Source organism: Lutjanus erythropterus, chromosome 13, assembly GCF_056507025.1.
Source record: "Lutjanus erythropterus isolate fLutEry1 chromosome 13, fLutEry1.hap2, whole genome shotgun sequence".
NCBI lineage: Eukaryota > Metazoa > Chordata > Actinopteri > Lutjaniformes > Lutjanidae > Lutjanus > Lutjanus erythropterus.
In genome coordinates this window covers 15,140,160-15,160,396 of record NC_139329.1, presented here as the reverse complement: position 1 = coordinate 15,160,396, position 20,237 = coordinate 15,140,160, and the positions used below count along the sequence as shown (strand labels likewise).

Here is a 20,237-nt window from a genome sequence, read left to right as displayed (position 1 = left end):
TTTCAAACGTAACAAAACAACCCAAAAAAACAAACATAAAATGCTTGCATACTGCTCGTCTGGTGTAAATCTCCTAAAGACTTGACATGCCAAGATGACTTGAAAGATGTCATTTACACCATGTTTTTAACCTAAACCATCACCGTAGATCATGTCAGGGTTTTAGGAGACTTGGTTTATGCCAGACAAACAATATAAAGGCATTTTTTTCATTTGAAAATTGGTCAGTATTCACTTAAATTGTTTGGGAGATTCTGCAATGCTGTTTTCCTGTTTTCCTCAAGGAGTGTTTTGTGGAATAAAAAACTAAACCTGACCTTCAGTTGGCATTGGGGGGAACAGATGATGACTAAACTTTCAGTTACAACAATATGGTAGCAGACACAAACAACCTGACATGGTTCTGAAAATTTGGATGTATTAATTTTTGATGAAAACAGTGGCTCAGCCATGATTACAACGCAGCTAAACAACAAAAGAAACGTGACAGGCACAGACTATCTCTGTCTAGTTACCGTGGGGTTTTGCATATTTCTATTAGACCTATAACAATCTATTGATTAAGAAATAAATAAGTTATTATTAATTGAGTATTCAATTAATCACCAACTATTAGATAAGTATTTGGTTTCAGCCACTAAAATGTGAATATTTTTGTTTGTTTTAGTCCTCTCTGGCAGTAAATGGACTATCTTTGGGTTGTGACTGAATGGAGACGTTTGAGGACGTCATCTTAGGCTTTGGGAAACACTCATCACCCTTTTCTTACATTTGAAAACAAGCAACTATTAATCCAGAAAATAACTGACCAATAAATCAACTATGAAAATAATCGTTGTAGCCCTGTTTTGTATAGCAGATAAAACTGTAGTATTTTAGCACATTATTATGTCTTAAAAATGACCTGAAACCTGATTGGCTGCGTGAATCAATTAACTTTCGTTTGCGCAGCTGGGGGTAATTACGGTTAATAAGGCTACTCGCCAAGGACATTACTATTTCTTTACCGTAACGTTACAACTGAGTCTATTTTTCTGCCTCCGGTTTGCAGTTTGACTCTTTGTTGTGCTTGTCAGACGGGTTTTCTCTCTCCAACCTCTGTGTGTCTCTGCCGCTCTCACACACACAGGAGACTACAAGCAGGAAGTAGAAAAAAAAGCAGAAAGGACTGATGAAAATAAGGAAGTACACGGCGTCGGATCGGAACCGTGGAGCTTCTCTTCTGCTGTAAAGTGAAAGTAGATCAGTCGTCAGCTCAGTAGTAGAAGTCAAGGCACAGCGGCTGTGCTAAGGAAGTTAGCCGTCGAGCTAATTCCTCAACTGACTCCACATTATCTCAAAACACGCACTAGACAGGAAAAACACAGGAGGAAGAGACACAGACGAGTAAGTACACTGCAGTGAGCTGCAAACTGGTTAAGCCCCGCAGGATGAGGGGAGAAATGCCTGTGTGAATGTGTGAGTCAGACAGAGAAATAGCAGAGAGAGGTGTAGAGGGAGAGGAGGGGGAGTTTTCTGTGCGTTACAGCACTTTTTCTACCGGTTGTTTGTGTCAGCAGTGGAAAAGAGTAGCTACACAAACACAGCTCAGGAGAGGAAGGCTCCGAGGGGGGAAGAGAAAGTGAAGAGAAACAACATTATTTCTATTTGTGTGCGTGTGTACAAGGCATGCACCACTCTTTCAGGGTTCACTCCTGCAGAGTGGACTCGAGGGTCCGTGAGAGGGCATGAAGACGAAACATGAACAACACATGAAAAGGTCAGGGCCTGATGATACAGAGAGGTGAGAGGAGGTGAGTGTGTCTGTTTGGTCAGGCACAGGCAGGGTACAGCCGCTCGCACTCAGCACTTTCTGTTTGTGAGGCAGTAAACAAAGTGAGCGTGTTTGCACACAGACAATCCAGTGACTGCAGATGCGGTCTTCCTGTTGATTGCCTTTGCAAAATCATGCATTTTTTGTGCAACTAGCTCGGGTGATACACTGTAAAAAATCATGCAGGAATTTAGTGGAATCAATTGATATCTCCTCATAATCTCAATGTGTATATGTAGGTTTTATTTATTCAAGTCATATAAACTTAAACATTCTAGTGTTTTCAGAACACTGAATAACTTCCTCTAACATGAAGTCTTTCAACTTGAAATAATGAGTTGAAGGAGTGTACTGTGAATAGTTCAATCAACTCATTAAATTAAGTTTCATACTCACTATTGTTTGTAATGTTGGGCAGTCTGACTTAACAGTTGTTGTGTCAACGTAATATGTTTCACTTGAACATGTTTTTTCAAGTGCAACTTTATGGGTATGAAGTTTATTTGATGAAAAAAGTTTATTTGTTATGAGTAATTACAAAACTACCTCAACTTCAGTCAACTTAATATTTTAAGGCAGCCTGGACAGAAACGTTTTTTTTAACAAATAGATTATTTTACAGTTACAGCTTATTTTTAAAGGGATAGTTCAGTTTTTTTGAAGTGGGGTTGTATGAAGTACTTGCATAGTAAGGGCATCACCTTCAGTAGATGGCAGTAAACGTGGTCCCAGCTAGTAGAAGGGGAAAGAAGTCCTGGCATGGGTACTCAGCATTGTACTGTTACATGAATGAAGGCCTACCTATGCAATCAGTATCCATTCAAATGTGCATTAAATTTAGATTTTTTTAACTACTTTACTTTGCCACCAGACAGCCTTTTATTTAGCCATTACATTTCCTGTAGTTCTGAATATATTCTTATGCACAGGAACCCTTACTTATGCCACCATCCCTCCAGATCTGCTGTTTGGCTCAGAAGGCTGGAAGATCGGAATGAAATCAAACTTTATTGTCCTGAAGATTTCAAAGATGGTGCATGTGTGTGCTTTTTCCGGGCTATTAAAACAAACGTGTCCTGGTCACCATTATACAGACTGTGTTCAGTACCGGTCTGGTCATGTTTACTAGGAGGCTGTTGATGGCAGCTACACTTAGAAGCAGGGAGCCGTTACTCTAGCTATATGCTGCCCCCTATTTGTTCTGAGGTATAACTTTGATAGGTGAGAAATTGTTATATATTGCGCTTTTAAGAAAAGTCATAGTTGCTTGTTTTCACAATAATGAAAACACTGCGAACCATGATGAAGGTTAGTAGTGAATTCAGTGGCTACCCTGTAGAAATGTAAGTAATTCACTCAGAGCTGTTTCACATATTTTCTTTGCACCAGTGCTGAAACAAAGTAGCCCCAACAGGAGCAGCTGCAGCTGTAAGCTCTTGGTGTGAAATGAAGAATTGACTTTTCAAAATTAGAAAGTATAAAAAGAAATCAAAGCATTTTGTAATGTTTGTCAGTGAGACTGAAAAGCTGTTGGTCCAACATAAGATCTTACGCTCAAATTAAAATCAAGTGTATTTGTCTAGAAAAGTTTGTTTTGAATCATTGCAAAATTACCTCAACTTTTCTTTTCACCTTCAACCAACGTAAAATTTGAAGGCAACCCAGACAGTAACTTTTTGTATTAAAACAAATAATGGAGTCATACAGTGTAGTGTTGCTCTGGTTGTTGTTTCTTGTGGACTTTGGCTCCCTCCATACATCATCTATTATGGGTATATTATATCAGAGGGGATTAGTCCTGAGGATCTTGGACTTTCCCCTGTGCAAATATGAGAGCTGTTCACAGAAGGTCACAGCTATTAATAACACGTCCTCTACTCTGTGTGTCTCCTCTAAGACTTACTCCTGTTATCCCCAGAATTATCATCAGCCATCATGGACCACAAAGGGGAACCCCAGGAAGGAGCTATGGGGCTGAAACACGAGGAGCTGCCGCAGATGGACGGGTCATGTGACGCCTGTGAGCCCGATGAGGCTCAACCAGCAACACAAGTGTGCCACACCTGCAGCTTCGCCTTCTGCCCTGTCCATGCTGACAGACATGCCAGCAGCACGCATCACCCGCTAACACCTTATAACCATGAGGAGACACAAGCTAATGGACTTGGCACCAGCAGAGACTGTAGAGTGGGAGATGGAGCCGAGGGTGAGGCTGGGATAGGCATGAACCAGAGGATGCCACCACTCGGGGTGGCAGTGGCTGATGCCAATGTGAGTCGGGATGCTGAGGGAAGAGAAGGAGCACGTAATGGTCTGCCTCTGGAGGCTGAGCTGGGTGATGGAGCCGAGGGTGCAGAGGCAGGGCAGGAGGCTATGGCTGCTGGAGAGGCCGGGAAGAGGGACACTGTGACAGTAGAGCGACTGCGCTGCAAGGAGCACGGACAGGAAGGCTCCCTCTACTGTAAACCAGATGAGAAGATAATCTGTGTGGTGTGTGCCGTGCAGGGTGAGCACCGTGAGCATGAGATCATCACCCTGCATGAGGCCTATGTGTGGCAGAAGGTGAGTCACACTCTCAGAACGTGACATGTTTATATATGGTAGAGCTGCTGTGTGTAATTTACTGTATGTTCTCTATTGTACTTAATCACAGTGGCATGCTCCACAACATCTGCAGCTCTGTAATGAATTCAGAGCGTCGCCTATTTGGTTTGCATTTCTAAATCAGTATTAAGTCGTATGCCAATAGCTGTAGGCCCCGTAGTCTTTAAGTCAACTCACCAGGAATCTGTAAATGCTCTGCTTTATATTTAAAGCATAACATTGTCTCATGGTCACCCACATGACATCTTTTATACATTGATTCGCTTACACAGCTACATCAATAATTTCTACGAAAACCGTGAAATGGAATTTAAACATAAATAATCCCAATGTCCATTTGGCTTGGTGCCAATTATGACTACATCCTGTCTTCTTTTCCCAGAAGACTTTTTGCTTCAGGTGGATTTAACAGGTCCAGAGATTACGAGCCAGTCAGCGCAGCATCTCAGTTGGTCCAGTATAAGGTTATTACAGAGTTAACTAAAACAAACCTAAAAATTAAAACTAGGTGTGAAAAAAATATTTTAGAGAAGAATAAGCAAACTAACTTTAATGATTGTGTACATACAAATCTAACAAAAATAAAAAGTATACAGGAGCTGTCTTTAGTTTTAGTCTTCTTCAGTTTGGTCAAATTTTTCAACACAAGCTCGAGGTCAGAGGTCAGAAAATATCGATACACTCTAGCACTGGCCGATATCGCTTATAAATAATATGTCTGTCTTTAGGCTATGCACAATATATGATATAGGCCCCCATCTCGATATACACTTTCTCTAAAATAACATGCTGTACTCTCTACTTTATGCTCATACTCTGGAAACTTAAACTGAACTGTAAAAAATAAAATGAATAAATGAGTATAAAAAATTAATAAAAACTCTGATAACTCTGGTCCAGTAAAGTGGGCTAATGCTGGCATGGATTTTGAGTATAATTCCCATCATCACTCTGGGCTCAGTTCTGCAGTGCAAAGTGTTTGTGATGATTATGGTACCGTTTAGAGTCAGATGTTATCAGCACACTGAAGACATTTGGACTGTATTATTGCACAGAGGGACAATTAACAGTGTGTGATAGTATCACAAACCAGGACTTAGCTTTGCATTAATATTTTTAGCAGTCAGGGGTTTTGTTTGTGAATACTAACGTAAACTGAATCAGGAAATCTCAGCAAGAGCCTCATTAGAAAATCATCATGCAAAGCTGGTGCATTTAGCTACAGTAGTAATGACCCTCATGGTGTGCTGGCTGTAATTTACAGAGCAAGACTTTTTTTTTTCTCTGCCCTGTGGCTGTACATCTGAAAAACAAAAGTAGAGCAGCACACTTCACTGGCTTACTCTTACATCATGACCACATATGGATTGATGAGAGACAAAGGGGGTCACACACACACAGCCTAAGGCCACATTATTTACTCTAAACTGACTCTAGCTTTTATCCTGCTTTTTGTGTGGGTATTCATGTAAAGAGCCCCTTATCTCTGGGAGTAATGATATGATTTTCCATTGCATTGATGTACAATGCACTTAGTATGTAACATTAAAAAAATATATATAAAAAAGTGTTGCCTGTGATTGATGGGTGAGCTACCAAGGTTATGCCATGCTTTTGTTTGTTGTGTAAACATTTTCTAAAAACATCATCCCAATCATATTGTCACATTATCAGTACTGATATGTTCAATCAAAAATATTGTAATATTTGTTTTTGTTAGTGTACCCAGCATTGGTTTGTATAGAGTTTAGTTAATTTGGCACTTTTCTAAATGAATAACAGCATAGTAATTCAAGGTCCAGTGTGTAAAATTTAGGAGCTCTACTGGCATGAACCCACATATGTTACGACCCTGGCTTGATGGAAGCAATATAAAGGAAGGAAACAAAATTGGTTAAACCAAATTTTATGTCTGTAAAGTAAATAAAAGAAAACAAGGAATAAACAAGAGGGACTATATTGCAGGGTTTGCTGGGCAAGAGAGTATTTGAGGTGGAGAAATGGCCTTTTGTAGGGTTTGTAATGAGGGCTTAGATGATTATGAGCTTCCTGACACAAAGAACAGAAGCCAAGGGCACATAAACTACATTGGTTGTAACATATTAATAATGTTTTAAAATGAGCCATTTTTATCTACAGAGGGTGCAGGTCCTCTTTCACAGAAGCGACCATGTTGCACTGCAGTGTTTCTACAGTAGCCCTGAAGGGACAAACCAAACAATGACTTTAGATCCAGCCTTTTGCATTTTCTGCAAGTTTCTGCAGCCACCATAGGTTATTCTACACTCTTGGAAAGGGGAAATGAAACATGGTGTTTGCAATCTGCAAGCTATATACCACTAAATCTTGCACACTGGTCCTTTAATAGGTAGCTTACTGGGTATTAATATTATTATTTGAATCACACAGAAACAGTTTCTATGTATGTGTTGTGTTTTATGTAGTGGCGTGTGCTGTTGGGTCAGCTCTGTGTTTCTCTGCTCCACCTGTAGAGCAGGCAAGGTTATGATCTGCTGGGCTGCACACAACAGATGGCTGAGAAGATCAAGACTAAGTGGACCAACCCTGAGGTAAGTGCAAACTCCTGCATGCAGCAGAACACTGTGGCGAGTACTAACAGAGGTTAATACAGCAAAGGCCATTTTTAGAAAACCTCTCCCAAAAGACTTGCACTCAACTGTTCTCATTTAGTAATGAGCTCCAGCTGACTCTTATCAAATGAAATGAGAATTTCTCTGCAGCAATAAAAAGTGGATTTGACCTCCTTGCAAGGAATGACAGAGTACCATGTGCGTATTGCATTGCTGCATCTGTCAGTGTATTGTAAAGAGATGTCAACGTTCACTTTTAGTAAGTACAGAACAGAATTTTGTAGTTTTAATTGTAAGAGAACAAAAATAGAAGGTTACTTGATTATAGTAAGGACACTACACATTTTATGGAATAATCTGCACACTTAGTTTTGTTTTATCTTAAATTAATGATACATATAGAACATGAGTCGGTTCAAGGTTTGTTGCTATGGATTCTAGAGGTGCCTCCAAGGAAACTGTTAGTCTACTTTCAGCCTTATCTCTTACATAATTAGGGCAACCAGTCTCAGCCTGTCAAAATACCATTGCAGATCCCGCAGGTCATTTTTTAAATATTTTATATGTAATTCTACATTTCAGTTGCCCACAGTTCATGACTTTCCTTACTATCAAGGCCACTTTCAATCACTCACAATCTGATTTGATGACAATGAATGTGTGTGTGTCTTAATTTTGTCATGTCTTAAGTGTAATTTTAAAAAAAAGCTAAATTTTAATCGAATATGCATAAAAGCATCTTATTAGTTTTGCATGTTTCTCATGAGGATTTAAAACAAAACAAACAAACAAAAAAAAATGCGGTTGAACCTGGTTTCAAACCATGGGGAGCCATAACAGAGCACAAAAAATGAGCCATTACTCATTTCTAATTCAGTGGGTACGGCAGTAAGCACTGCAGCAGTATAGACACTGCAGCGGTGGAGACACAGCCGTCTAGAATGAGATAAAGAGGGATTAGAAAGAGATTATGTCATAAAGGCATTGGGTAGTAAACATGAGAGCCAATTATTTCAATCCATATATTTATCATGCCGCCCCATTTACAGATCACAGATCTGGCTTATTTCGTTTCTGCAGATATAATTCTTCTTGGAGCCTGTGATGGCATCACTGTGTGACTACTGAGTCATGTCATTTTCAGGCTTGAGTTGATGGTGCGGTTTTTGACTGAGCACACTTGTGCTATGTCAGAGGTTTTATTTTCAAAATGACTGTGATTCAGGCATTGTCATGATAGAGAGGAATACTGAACACAGAATACCCTCGAGCTGTTTTTAAAAGCTCACTGAACTTAACAGAAAAATTCTTGTATTCAATTTAGGGGTGGATGTAGTGCAATGTGTTAAATTATAAGGGGTTTCTGTTATAGTTTTCCCCCCGTCATATAAACCAATGAAGTGGTAAAAATATTAAATATAATATAATATATACATATATTAAAAGCTTAGTATGCAGCATTTTCTTAAAAGAAAGTATAGACTCATAAACCCTATAAATCATCATTTATCATCCACTAAAAGTGTGTGATGCTGTCAATACAGTGTGCAGGACTCTAAGTAGGGACACTTTGACAACATAGCGACAAGGTTATATCACATTCTGTCTCTTTTCTCTGCTCACTGTCTCTGAGAGCTGCAGAAAGACATACACACAGGCAGAGCAGACTGAGAATTGCTTTGGCTGTATTCACCCAAAGTCTGGTGTTGTGCAGAGGTGAGGGCATGGGCTTTTAAGCAGTAAGTAAGATAATCACTAGCAAATGCATTTTTGCACCAGTGTGTGGCAAGAAAAATAGACTATTTACCGACTGCACCAAAATTCAAGTCGAGCCTTTTCCTCTCTCACACGACACTTAATGTAAACAGAAAAAAATAAAATGGCTGAATAAATGTTGGACCCTTACGTTATGTTACCATATCAGCAGAAACTACTTTACACATGGAGACAATGAAGAAACATAAATAAAATTATTATTAAGCGACCACTACTCACAAACACATTCCATGTGTTGATAATCATAATACATCATGCATGGGTGGAGACAAACTGTAAATAGGACGGTGATGTCTTGATAAAGTGCCTCTTTGTTTTACCAGTTGTGCAGAGCAGTAATACCGCTGCGATAAGACCTTTCCAGTTTGCAGAGCGTACAGAACTCTACGTTGTGTCTTAAAAACAAAATTCTCCATAAAACACTTCAGATGATTTTGAGCAAGGATTTTTGGCTGCAGCTTGTTCTCTAGGGAAATCATGCTTTAACCAGGCACAGTCATCTTTGAGACCGCTTTAAATCAATGACGTTTGTTACATTGATGAGGCACATGCTGCATATTCCACCTTTAAAGACACCTTTCAATATAATGTAGCCCAATATAACGCTGATACTAATTACACCACAACATTACTAAGTTAATATTTATTACTGTATTGTTGTATTTGACTATCATTGTACAGAAATTTCACTTTTTCACTTTTAAATATTTTCAGGCACTCACACACCCCTCTATGCTCACATTCATAAACTGAAGTAATGGTTATAGCCTTATTTCAACCTTTTTGTCTAACCTTTGCCAGGTTGCTGTCTGAAAAGCAGGGTGCCTGGTGCATGTTCCCATATGATTACTGCTCTCTCAATATCAACCAAAACAAAAGCTGCAAACTGAATTTTCAAGTCAAGTCAACCTTGAAAACAGTAGCCGTATTTCCATTACAGATGCCATAGCAGGGGCATGTTCTGCCACACTCAGTTACGTGTTGTGTAGTGAGAGCTGTAGCAGCGAGCAGCGGGATCAAGGATATATTGCAAGGTCTCAGCCTTGGTCTCCCCATCAACCATGCCTGTTCTGCCTTATGTTTTGCTTATAGCAGAGTCTGAACCCTTCTGAGAGTAGTGGCACACTCAGTACCTGCAGAGATGCGACCCAGGCACAGTTGCATAATTTAGAAGGTTAATTTGACTGGCCTGCAAGAGGTAACACTTTTACTGGCAGCTGGAAGCCCACCCGAGTTTTTGTCTATTATCATACTGAAATATCAGTGCTGCCCCAAGGACTTCCTGGACATTTAGTCTGGTGCTGCTCCACAGTAGAAGCGCAGTGTGCCTGGTGAAAACCACTTACCTGCTCGCTCACAGGGCACTGTGTTAGAGACCATTATGTGGATTTGTCGGTGTGTCCTCTCTGCACTCTCAAATGTCAGCGTTTCTTATTATGCATGACAGGCAACCATCAGAGTGACTGCTCCTGGTGAGGAAAGTTGTGTGTAGGTGTGTGTGGGAGAGAGAGAGAGGCAAAAAAGAGAAAGCGATAGACTGAAGTTGGAGGAGGTAAAATTGCACAGTAAAGGACATAAGAGAGGAAGAGGTGTGATGAGCTGTCTGTGAGGAAGTGAGGGGTGAATGCAAAGATTTAACCCTTAGCTCGTGTTTGCTTATTAAATCTAGCCTGCTTAATTATGTGCTTTGCCGCAGGTGTGGGGATTTTAATCTCTCAAAGCTCATATCTTTGTTCTCCACAGGGGAATGGAATATAATGCAAAAAACAGTGATGAGGCTGCATACATATTAATGGAGGACCAGAGGCGTAATGTAACATGAGCAGCCTGGACGGCTGTCTGTCATTCAGCCAGTCAGCTTGCTTTACCTATTGCATGAGAGCTGGAAATGATACATGAAGCATGTTGTGGCTTCAGATCAAACTCTAAGAAATAAGGATTCCAAAAGGGGTTTTCCTGAAGGGCTGAGGTCCTACCCAGAGCCATGTGCTTTTGAAGAATCCTTTTTAGAGGAAAGAGTTCTTTAAGGATTGCTGAAATTCTTGTCAAGGGTTTTTTTGTACCATAAAATAAAAGGGTTCTCAGTAGAACACCCTGGGTGGGTTCTAGATATAACCCTTGGAATTTCGATGGAAAGGTTCTGGATGGAATCTCAAGGGAAGATCTGGGTGGAACCATTACAGCATAAATGGGTTCTCTTTAGAATCTCGCAGAAGGAGTTCTGGGTTGCACCTTTCGTAGCTAACTGCAGGTATAACTCTTTATGATGTGTTCTAGGTAGAACTCTGGAAGGATTACAAGTGAAGCCTTTGTAAAAAGTTCTGCCAGGAACCAAAAAGCATTCTCCCATGGGGACAGGCCAAAGAACCCTTTATGGTTCTAGTTAGCATCTTTATTTCTAAGAGTGCAGGACAGCAGGTAGTCAGCGTATTTACCTCACTCTCATGTTTAATTTACTCACTTTGTGCCACGCAGGGTGTTGTCTAGGGCGCACGCTGCCTGTGGAGCAGTTCTCTGCAAGCCTACAGAGAGAGGAGTCCGATATCTGGAGGCGGCACGGCAACACCGGCCCAGTCACAAATGTGTATGTGTGCGTGCAGCGGCTACATCCATTTTCCCTGCCTCATAAAATCTACAAGAGCAGCAGACACATTAAAGCTGTCTTAGGGAGCCGAGGCTGAGGAACAGACGGGCGAGGCATGAAAAGGCTTGGCTGCTGCTGTTAGGTTTATTCATCTTGCTTTTTCTTGTCCTTCTCTACCTCATCCTTTTCTTCCCTCCTCCTCCCCCTCTCGCTCTCTACCATTGCTCTTTAAGGCTGTCGTTCCCTTTCTATCTCTTCTCACAGAATTTTAATTGAATTACTCAGTATCATTCCCCAGAAAGTTGCTTGGCTGACATTGCTTCTCAAAACCAATAAAAAGGTGCTGGATATTGAAACTCTGCTGTTATAAAAACCAAAAGGCCTTCTGTCTCATTTTTCCTCTCCCTCTTTAAACTTCTCTTGCTTTCCCTGACTTTATATTGCTTTATATGACTTTTGAAGAAGAGCTGGTGTTTTTCAAATTAACTTTCTATGTATTGCTGTGTTGTTTTAGAGGCTAAATTGGAGAATCTAATTTCTGGAAGAGATAAAAGAGAGCATGAGGGAGAGAGAAAGAGTAGTGTTCACTTGGAACAGGGCCACTATTGCCAAGGGCAAGGACAGTTCAAATCCATTTACTACTAATGTTCTATTAATGCTTTTTAGGCCTTTTTAAAAAAGCATCACACAAAACAGACCTCTGAATAAGCAACCCTGATTCAGTAGTGAGAACATTCGAAGAAAGTTAACCATTTGAACTCTAGTGCTTCTATGCACCAGAAGCATCGAAGATAGATGAAACATCTCTCTATGCCAATTCCAAAAAATATATTCTGCATCTGCATTTTTCATCACTGTGCTCCAGCTGCAGGATGCCTAATTTTTTAGGAAATATTCAACTTCTGGATGGCACTATTTTTGTCTGCAATTCTAGATGTCTTGGGCGTCCACTTTTAAATAACAAGTTAACTGTCTCTTGAATTGTTGGAAGTTAACCAGAAATTAAAATACTTTCGTCCACAAAAATGCATTTACAATGATGGACCCACTGAAGTGTCTGCGCGGTGGCAGAGGTTAAGATTAAAAGCTGAGGCTACTTTGATATTTGTAGCTGTTTATAGCTGTTTTCCGTTAACTTTTGTTTTCCATTTTAGTGTGTCCTCATGTCTCACCAAAGTGATGCCACACACTGTTTTTGTTGTTTGTTTTCACACTGATATATTTTCACTCCCAAGGGCTTTGGTTCTTTTCCTGCAGTTTTTTTCATGAGCAGTAATGAGTAGCACAACCTTTTTTGCAGCCATTCACACAAGTACTCTAGTGTGTGAAGTTAATTCTATTTGAGAGTCTTGCTATATTGTAATCATGTGAAGTGTGAGAGGAATGTCTGAGAAGTTTTCTATTTTTAGCAAGGCACAGATCCCAACTTTCTGTCTGATTGCAAAAAAAAAAAAAAAAAAACATTTTCAGTCACAGGGAGTTTGTCTTTTTTTTTCCCCGTTGGAATTTCAACTTTCAGCCTGCCTTTCACATCCCCCATATATTGTTCAGAAAGAAATGAAATCAAGGTTCAAGTTGGCATTTTCTGCTTAAAGGGATAGTTTGGATTTTTTGAAGTGGGGCTGTATGAAGTGCTTATCCAACGTCAGTGTATTACCTACAGTAGATGACTGGCGGCATGCCCTCCGGTTGGAAAAGCAGCAGAAGTAGCCAAGTAAAGCAATGTAGTGCTGTGAGCAGGGTCAGCAGCAAAATGTAGTTTAAGCACTTAAAAAAAAAGGTCCACCCAAAAAAATCTATATCAGTTTGGGTTTACGCTGTATTAGGTATGCTTTTGTTAGGTAGCTGTCAGACAGCCTTTCTTACTGTTACATTAGCCAAATATCGCTCATTCCAGAGCCAAAAACATTAATTTTACCTGGTACGAGAGTTGCTGGTCTACTGTCCTTTATTTGCTTTGTTAGTTAGTTTAAAAGGTTAGTTTGGATTCAGACAATAACTCACACATCAAGGCAGCAGTAGAACAGCAGCTCTTGTGTTCTGTGAGATAAAATTATTGATTACAGGTATGGAGTTTGGTTGGTTTAGAGAGAGAGCAGTATTTGGCTTATATAATAGCAGTTTCTCATTGCAAAAGGCTGTCTGACTCACAAGATAAAGTAGCGAAAATATTCTAAATATAGACTACACCTAAGCTGATAATGATTTTTTTTTCTTTGATAGGGTAAAATTAATTTTTCTGCTGATCTTGTTCACATTGCTTACCTTCCTACACCAGTACTCCTGCTGCTTCTCCAAACTGGGATCATGCTGACTGCCATGCACTGTAGGTTTTTTTAGTGACAATGGATAAGTACCTCATACAATACCACTTCAAAAAATCAGGCATGGCTGCTGATTACACTGCATAATGGATCTGAACTGACTTAATTTGCTTGCTTTACCATCATTCCTGAATTTCTCAGATAACAGTGGTTTTACAGTCATAATACAAAGCATGTTAAAAACATGACCGGAAAATAATTTGCCTTTCCTAATCTGCTTGCCTCGCGTCGTACCTTTTGCTTAAAAAAAGAAATGAGTTTTCTTAATCTGCAAGCCAGATGTCCTGCCTCTGCCTGCGCTCACTCTCTCTCTCTCATCCCGTCCTTACTCTAACTCTGCCCTTGTAAGCAGGCGCCGCTGTCTCTCCCGAGGCCTCATTTCGTAGCCTCAGCTTGCAGCAATGCAAATGAAGATTAGCACGCATGAATGCTCCTTCCCTGCTAGCTCTGTCGCTGAGTGAAAGGTCCAAGGGCAGAGGGCTCCTGCTCCACAAACACAAAGAGCGCTGATCCAGGATCACGACTCCCATCTGCCACAGAGGGCACAGGGACTCACTGAGAGAGCAGGGGGCTCTGTGGAGGTCCTGGAGATTGGGACATGCAATGATGGAATGTGTCAGACTGATGACAGATAAGATACTAAAGACAGTCAGATTTATGTCACAATTCTGTCTGCCCTATTCATGTTGAAGCTTTGCTCTTGGGTAGCATTGTTGGTCATGATTTATGCAAAATGCTTTCTTTCCATTCACAGAAACCTGTTGTGTCGGGCTGCCCCCCAAGTGTACATTTTCCAAGTTGACTTGTAGCCGTTAGTTCAAGCCATTAGTCGATTAGTCATTGCACATTTAGGATATTAACTATTAACTATTCAAATATTTATTTTTTGGAACACCTGTCAAATGCCAATGGCAAAAGTGGTAATGATTCTGAATGTCTCAGAAAAACCAGCAAAGAGACTGAACGTTTTGTCAAAACTAAGGTATAAATAACTTCCAACTTCACAAAAACTTATCAACATGATGGGTGTTGCATACTTAGGTGTCTTCCTTGTCCCCAGTGTCTCAGTCCTGGTCAGAGATGCTATAAATCAAATCGGTACCGTATTGCCGGCTGACAAACTGCCCTCCATTGGTCAAGTCTTTGTCCCAGTCTAATAGGACTACTAACTGAGCTAGCTAGCTAATGGCAGCTATAGTACTGTTAGCAGATGTGTGCTGGTGGACTCAGTGGCCGAGACCAGTTCATTTGCCTGCTCGCCAGGCCCTGGTTCTGGTGCCCATTTCAGCAAAGTTCCCAGCCAGCATTCTCTGCTGGGCCCCCTTGCCACCGGGTCTGAAAACCTCCTTCTCATCCTGGTTATCAAAGCCATGAGGAGCCACTGGAAAGGGGCAAAAACACACTGGAGCTGCAGGTTGCTGACCCCTGCTCATGTTGATAGCAAGTCCCTTGTTACAAGAGAAAAGGTCTGTGTTGCAACATTCCCCTGACACTTCAATCCAGGCTTAACAGCAAGATGCAGCTCCCAAATGTTTTTTTTTCTTCTACAACTAATGGATAAGTGAGACCTTGGTTGACTTTAATCAAGTATTAGGGGGCATCCCTACAGTTGTGTCCACAAAAGAATAAAATACGCAGATATGTACGTTAAATGATTTCATGTAGTGAAATGAAACCGCAGACACTCATGACTGCTAATCTGCTAGGCTTTTTAACTTTAGCTAACCAGTGATCACTGTGATCAATAACATATTTGCAATTTAACAACAGCCTAAATAGAAAACAGACATAAAGTCAGCACATTGACTGCAGTATGTATTGTCAGTTGCACTACATATACAGTTAATATTAGCAAACATTAGCCACAATAAGCCACTGTGCTTGAATTCAACTTTTAAGAGATTGTTTAATTTCATACTTTGAAAGTCACATTGTCATTAATAGACTAGTCATTTAAAAGAAATAGCTCCTCTTCAGTATTCATGATGATAGCCTAATGCTAAAGCTACACCTGACATGGAATTAATTAATGAAGTCATTACTGCTACTCCCAGCTGTTAATGAATTCATAGATATCATTGAAACTTTGACAGCCAGATATATTCCATTTCGCTCACTGATAATAAATGCAAATGCCCAGCAGATGTCAAAGCTTTTAAAAATTTGAAAGGATTATTTAGATTTGCAGGAGAATTGAACTTGAATGTTGAATGTGTTGATCCATCATGGTGTCCAAGACACCTCAATCAGAGCCCACATAGAGCAAAGACATCTGAGACATAAAAACATGAGCAACAGCTTGAGCATTAAATTCTTGTCCCAGTACAAAATGAAGTAGTAAATGCCTTGTCACTTCTTAATGTGTTTTTTAAGTGCTCGCTGCTCACATTTAAAATGATGAGTCTTCTAGAAGGTTTAATCAGCGTATAGTTGTAACTTAGGAGGATTTATTACATTTGAGCACTTCCCTCTATTGCTCTGTGCGTTAACGTATAAGAACTTCCAGAGGCATAGAAAACCAGATTTGGAAAATGATTGTTCGTTTTCTCAAATCTCTCCACTTTCACAGATACATGTGGAATGGAACATTTTGCCGGTCCAAGGCAGGTGTAGTCTGTTGTTCCTAATTCATCAGACATGCATTCGGAGCATTGATTTTGGTGAAGCAAAAAGAGAAGACGACTCTTTGCTTTCCAATTAGATGTTAACTAAGTCTCTCTGTCTGATTCTAAATGAATTATGTGCTGTTTTTTCCTGCTCATACAAAGAAAGTAAATTAAAACTGTTACTTTTTGCGCTTGGTTTAATGGGCAATTTGGAGAATCTGATTGCTTGTGCAGAAATGGCAAATACATGATAAAACTTTGGGCCACTGGGGACCATGGCTCTGCCAACCTCAGTAAAGACTGATGATTCCTTGCTTCACTGGAGAGAGGGAGGCTGAGGGGTAACAAGATAAAATAGATGGAAAGGAAGAGAGTAAAGCTCTGCTCAAGGGAAGAGGGGAGAGTGAGCAGCTGATGTTCATAGATTGAAGCGATTATAACATTCAGGAGCACAGATCATGACAAGGGACTTTGGGGTGTTTTACGTCATGACAGCATCTGCGTTTGAGGTGGAGCCATCTCTGCGGGATGGATTGTGGGGAGGCGCCTGTTTATTGAGGTGTTTTAACGTAATGACTCATAGCTAAAGAGCGCCTCATTGGGGGGAACAGGGAAATGGATGAAAAAGGTATTTCAGTGAGCAGTTCACTTGCCCTGAAAGCCAAACAGATGGCTTGCTGTGGAAGAAGGAGCCTCTGAGGTCTCTATCTGCAGATGGGATGCATAGAGTTTGCCTCCAGGGGATCTGCTTCATGCTATCAATTAGCTACTGCATGACAGAGACCAGTGGGCTTATTAAAATAATATTCGCATGTCAAAGTAAACGACAGAAGTTGCTGTCTGGCCCTTATCCTTTTGTCATTTTATATGCATCTCCCTATTTCACCTGTGGTTGCTCATTTTACCTCAGTACAAGTTTACTTATTTATTTATCTATTTATCTCTATTTTTACTCACTTGTTTTTGAGTTTGATATCTATCTTTACCTCTGCTTCTCTCTATTACGAGTTCATCTCAATGATTAATATCTACACTCTGAAGTAGGTTAATTTGAAATGGCAGCCCAGTATCTCTTTCCATCTTGGTATCTTGTGGACTTCCTCTGCTTAAATTCACCCAGATGATTCCTTCACTCACACCCCGCTTTCTCTGTGTCCTCATCTACATATCTTAGATGTCCACAGAGGAGCTGGAGGCCTATGTGAACAGCCAGTTCGACGAGCTCCGCAGACTGGTGCGTCTGGAGGAGAAGAGGACGCTTCACTTGGTAGATCTCAAAGAGGCATTCCTGACAGCATCCGCTGCTGAGAAAATTGCAGAGATCAGCGTGGAAACTGAGCGTCTGCAGGAGGAGATGGCCAACATCACAAACCAGCTGTGCCTGCTGGAACAGGCAGAGGCAGGAGGTCCTGCGCTCGTAGCAGAGGCCCTCGTAGCAGGGCCTGTACCAATCCGCGTGCCGGTGAGAAGAACCTTCCTTCCTCATTATCTTTACTCTGCTTCTCAAACTGCTTTTCTATAACCAGTCACTCACAGCACAGTAAAGAGCATATAGAAAGGTTAGCAAGTTGATAATGTCACAGAAGCCCAGCATGACTCACACTCAGCATGCCATGATTTATTTAATGTGCTGCTTTATGCTTGGAGGCTTTGGCTTCTTAGGGACACACCATGTTTCCTTCATGTCTTCATGCTGTTTGCTGTATAAGCTGCAGTCTTACACCACTTCCTGATATACAGTGAACAAACAGACTTGAGCGGCTGGAGGGTGAAAAATTGTACAGATTTAATGTGAGTGATGTGTAGTAGAGCAGCTTGTGATTTCTGCCTTTGCAGATTAGTAAGTGTCTAAATTATTTATTCATAGTAACATACTTTAATTTTCTTAAGTCAGCCTTTTTTCTATATAATTTTGGGACACTTGACTTACTTGTAGCTCATATCAACTCCCCGATATTCTCGTAAAGGGCGATGTGGATCATATTAAAGGTGCCACTTGTCAATCCTGTTCATTAGTCTCTTGTCCTACATATTGACTGCTTTCCTGAGGGGAAACAGAAACATCAAGGACCTCAGCATTGATTTTGACCAAAGAAAATAGGTTGGATGTGAAACAAGTGCTGAAAACTTCTCTAAAATAGAGCCCGGACAAGCGTTTTTATTATATTTTATTTTTTTTAGACAGTTGAAGCAGTGTTATAGACCCAAAACTCTGATATAGGTGCTGGCATTACTCAAATATAATTTAATCTAATTAAGTAACATATTTTTTCATTCCAGCTACATTCTCTATTTAATGTAGACTTTTAAAATCCCGACCAATTATTATTGAAGCCACTTGAGCCAGCACAGTGGTGCAGTGGTCAAGAAAGTCATGGGTTTGAATCCTGGTCTGGACACTGCATGAAATTTGCATGTTCTCCCCGGGTGCTCCGGGTTCCCCCATCGTCAAAAGCATGTATAGCGGGTCAGTTCTCCTGTCATTATCCCTGACCGAGGTGCTGGCTTAGAACTGGAGTTTGTCCCCAGGCGCAGACACTAGCTGTCCACTGCTCCTTGTACTAAGATGGGTTAAATGCAGAGAATGAGTCTGACTGTATAATTGTACTCTATATGATTGTACCTTATTCTGAGGTGGGATTTGGTTTAAAACAGCAAGCAGTAAGAAAGTGAAATTACTTACCAGTCTTAGCTTGTGGTTAACAACATTTTTATTAAGACTTGTTACCAAAATGTCCAAAATCAATACAATATATCCAGCAGTCCATGTTTGAGCATCATCACCTCGCATCACATCACAGTGACTGAAAGAACCTAAGCTGTGAATGAAACTAAGCAAACAGGGTCAATGGTTAATTAATTTGAACTTTAAACACAGAGGTCCAGTGCCAAAGTTGTTACTATGAGCAGCCTTGTAAAATTGAGCGCTATCACTCTCGTCAATAAACAATTACAAACAGTTTGCCAGCCAGCACAGAGCTGATCATGTGTGGCCACCGTTACACTGCATGCTATACATAGCGATTATTGATGTTTTATAACATATAGGATAGTCAGCAGTGTCGCCTCAACCTGTCTGTCTTTGCTTGTGACTGAAAAATGCTTGTAGCCATGGAGGTTGATTCAAGACCTTAAAGGATTGTCTTTCTAATGAGTGTAGCACCTGCTGCATAGACATTATGATCAAATAAAAATGATAAACAGGTTCCACCATACGCAGATCTGTTCCCAATAAAAAGGAGTGATGTTTGTATTTATGCAGGACAAAGGTTATGCTCATGTAGAGAAACACAGTTTTGCTTTCATACAGTCAGTTGTGTCAGTATGACACAGGTAGTAATAGCTGCTGGCTGATGAAGCATGAGAGTAACTATTTTGTCCTCTGGCTGCAGTGTTTGTCACTTATGAACACAGCAGCTGTTCCCTCTCCTCTCACACACCAGCTCCTTAGACAAAGGAAGGTTTTCATGCCAAAATACTGTTCGCACCTGAGCATGTATGTATTTACAGTGTATAATGTACACATGCACTCATACATTAACACAACCACAGGTGCAAGCCATGACACTTCAGATTCTGCTGTGCTTCACTCCCTCATCTCTCATTTGAACATTGAAGAGGAAGGTTTTATTGCTCATAGGGCCCAAATTAAAATATCCCATTGGTCTATTTGTCACTCTCCGTACTTTAGTCACCACAGTCGGGAAAAGAGCCTTGAGTGTTCCCTTGCGATGCTGCGCAGGACCAGGGAGGCTGCTGTAATGGTGATAGCTGATGTGCAGATTGCTTTTTCTAGCTGAGAAATTAATCCATGGTGGGCCAAGTTCATTAAGACCCTAATTGAATGCCGATGGTTACCCTGTTTACTCTCATGTGTTAGTTATTGCTGGAGTGAGTAATGGGCAGTGTTACTTGGAAATGTATAGTCACAAGAGAGGC

At 40.6% G+C, this 20,237-nt stretch overlaps 1 protein-coding gene across 2 annotated transcripts in view; it reads left to right on the top strand.

The window, feature by feature from the left end:
- Nucleotides 1-1,008: 1,008 nt before the first annotated feature.
- The window catches only part of trim44 (tripartite motif containing 44), a 58,981-nt gene continuing 39,752 nt past the window's right edge, over nt 1,009-20,237 (top strand). Inside the window, exons 1-4 of one of the 2 annotated variants that reach the window (XM_084734727.1) lie at nt 1,009-1,386; nt 3,711-4,375; nt 6,910-6,987; nt 17,473-17,760. In XM_084734727.1, the coding sequence (XP_084590853.1) occupies nt 3,749-4,375; nt 6,910-6,987; nt 17,473-17,760 (993 nt within the window). In that variant the 5' untranslated portion in view covers nt 1,009-1,386; nt 3,711-3,748. The remainder of the gene's footprint in view (nt 1,387-3,710; nt 4,376-6,909; nt 6,988-17,472; nt 17,761-20,237) is intronic. The other variant, XM_084734726.1, reaches the window with a different exon arrangement.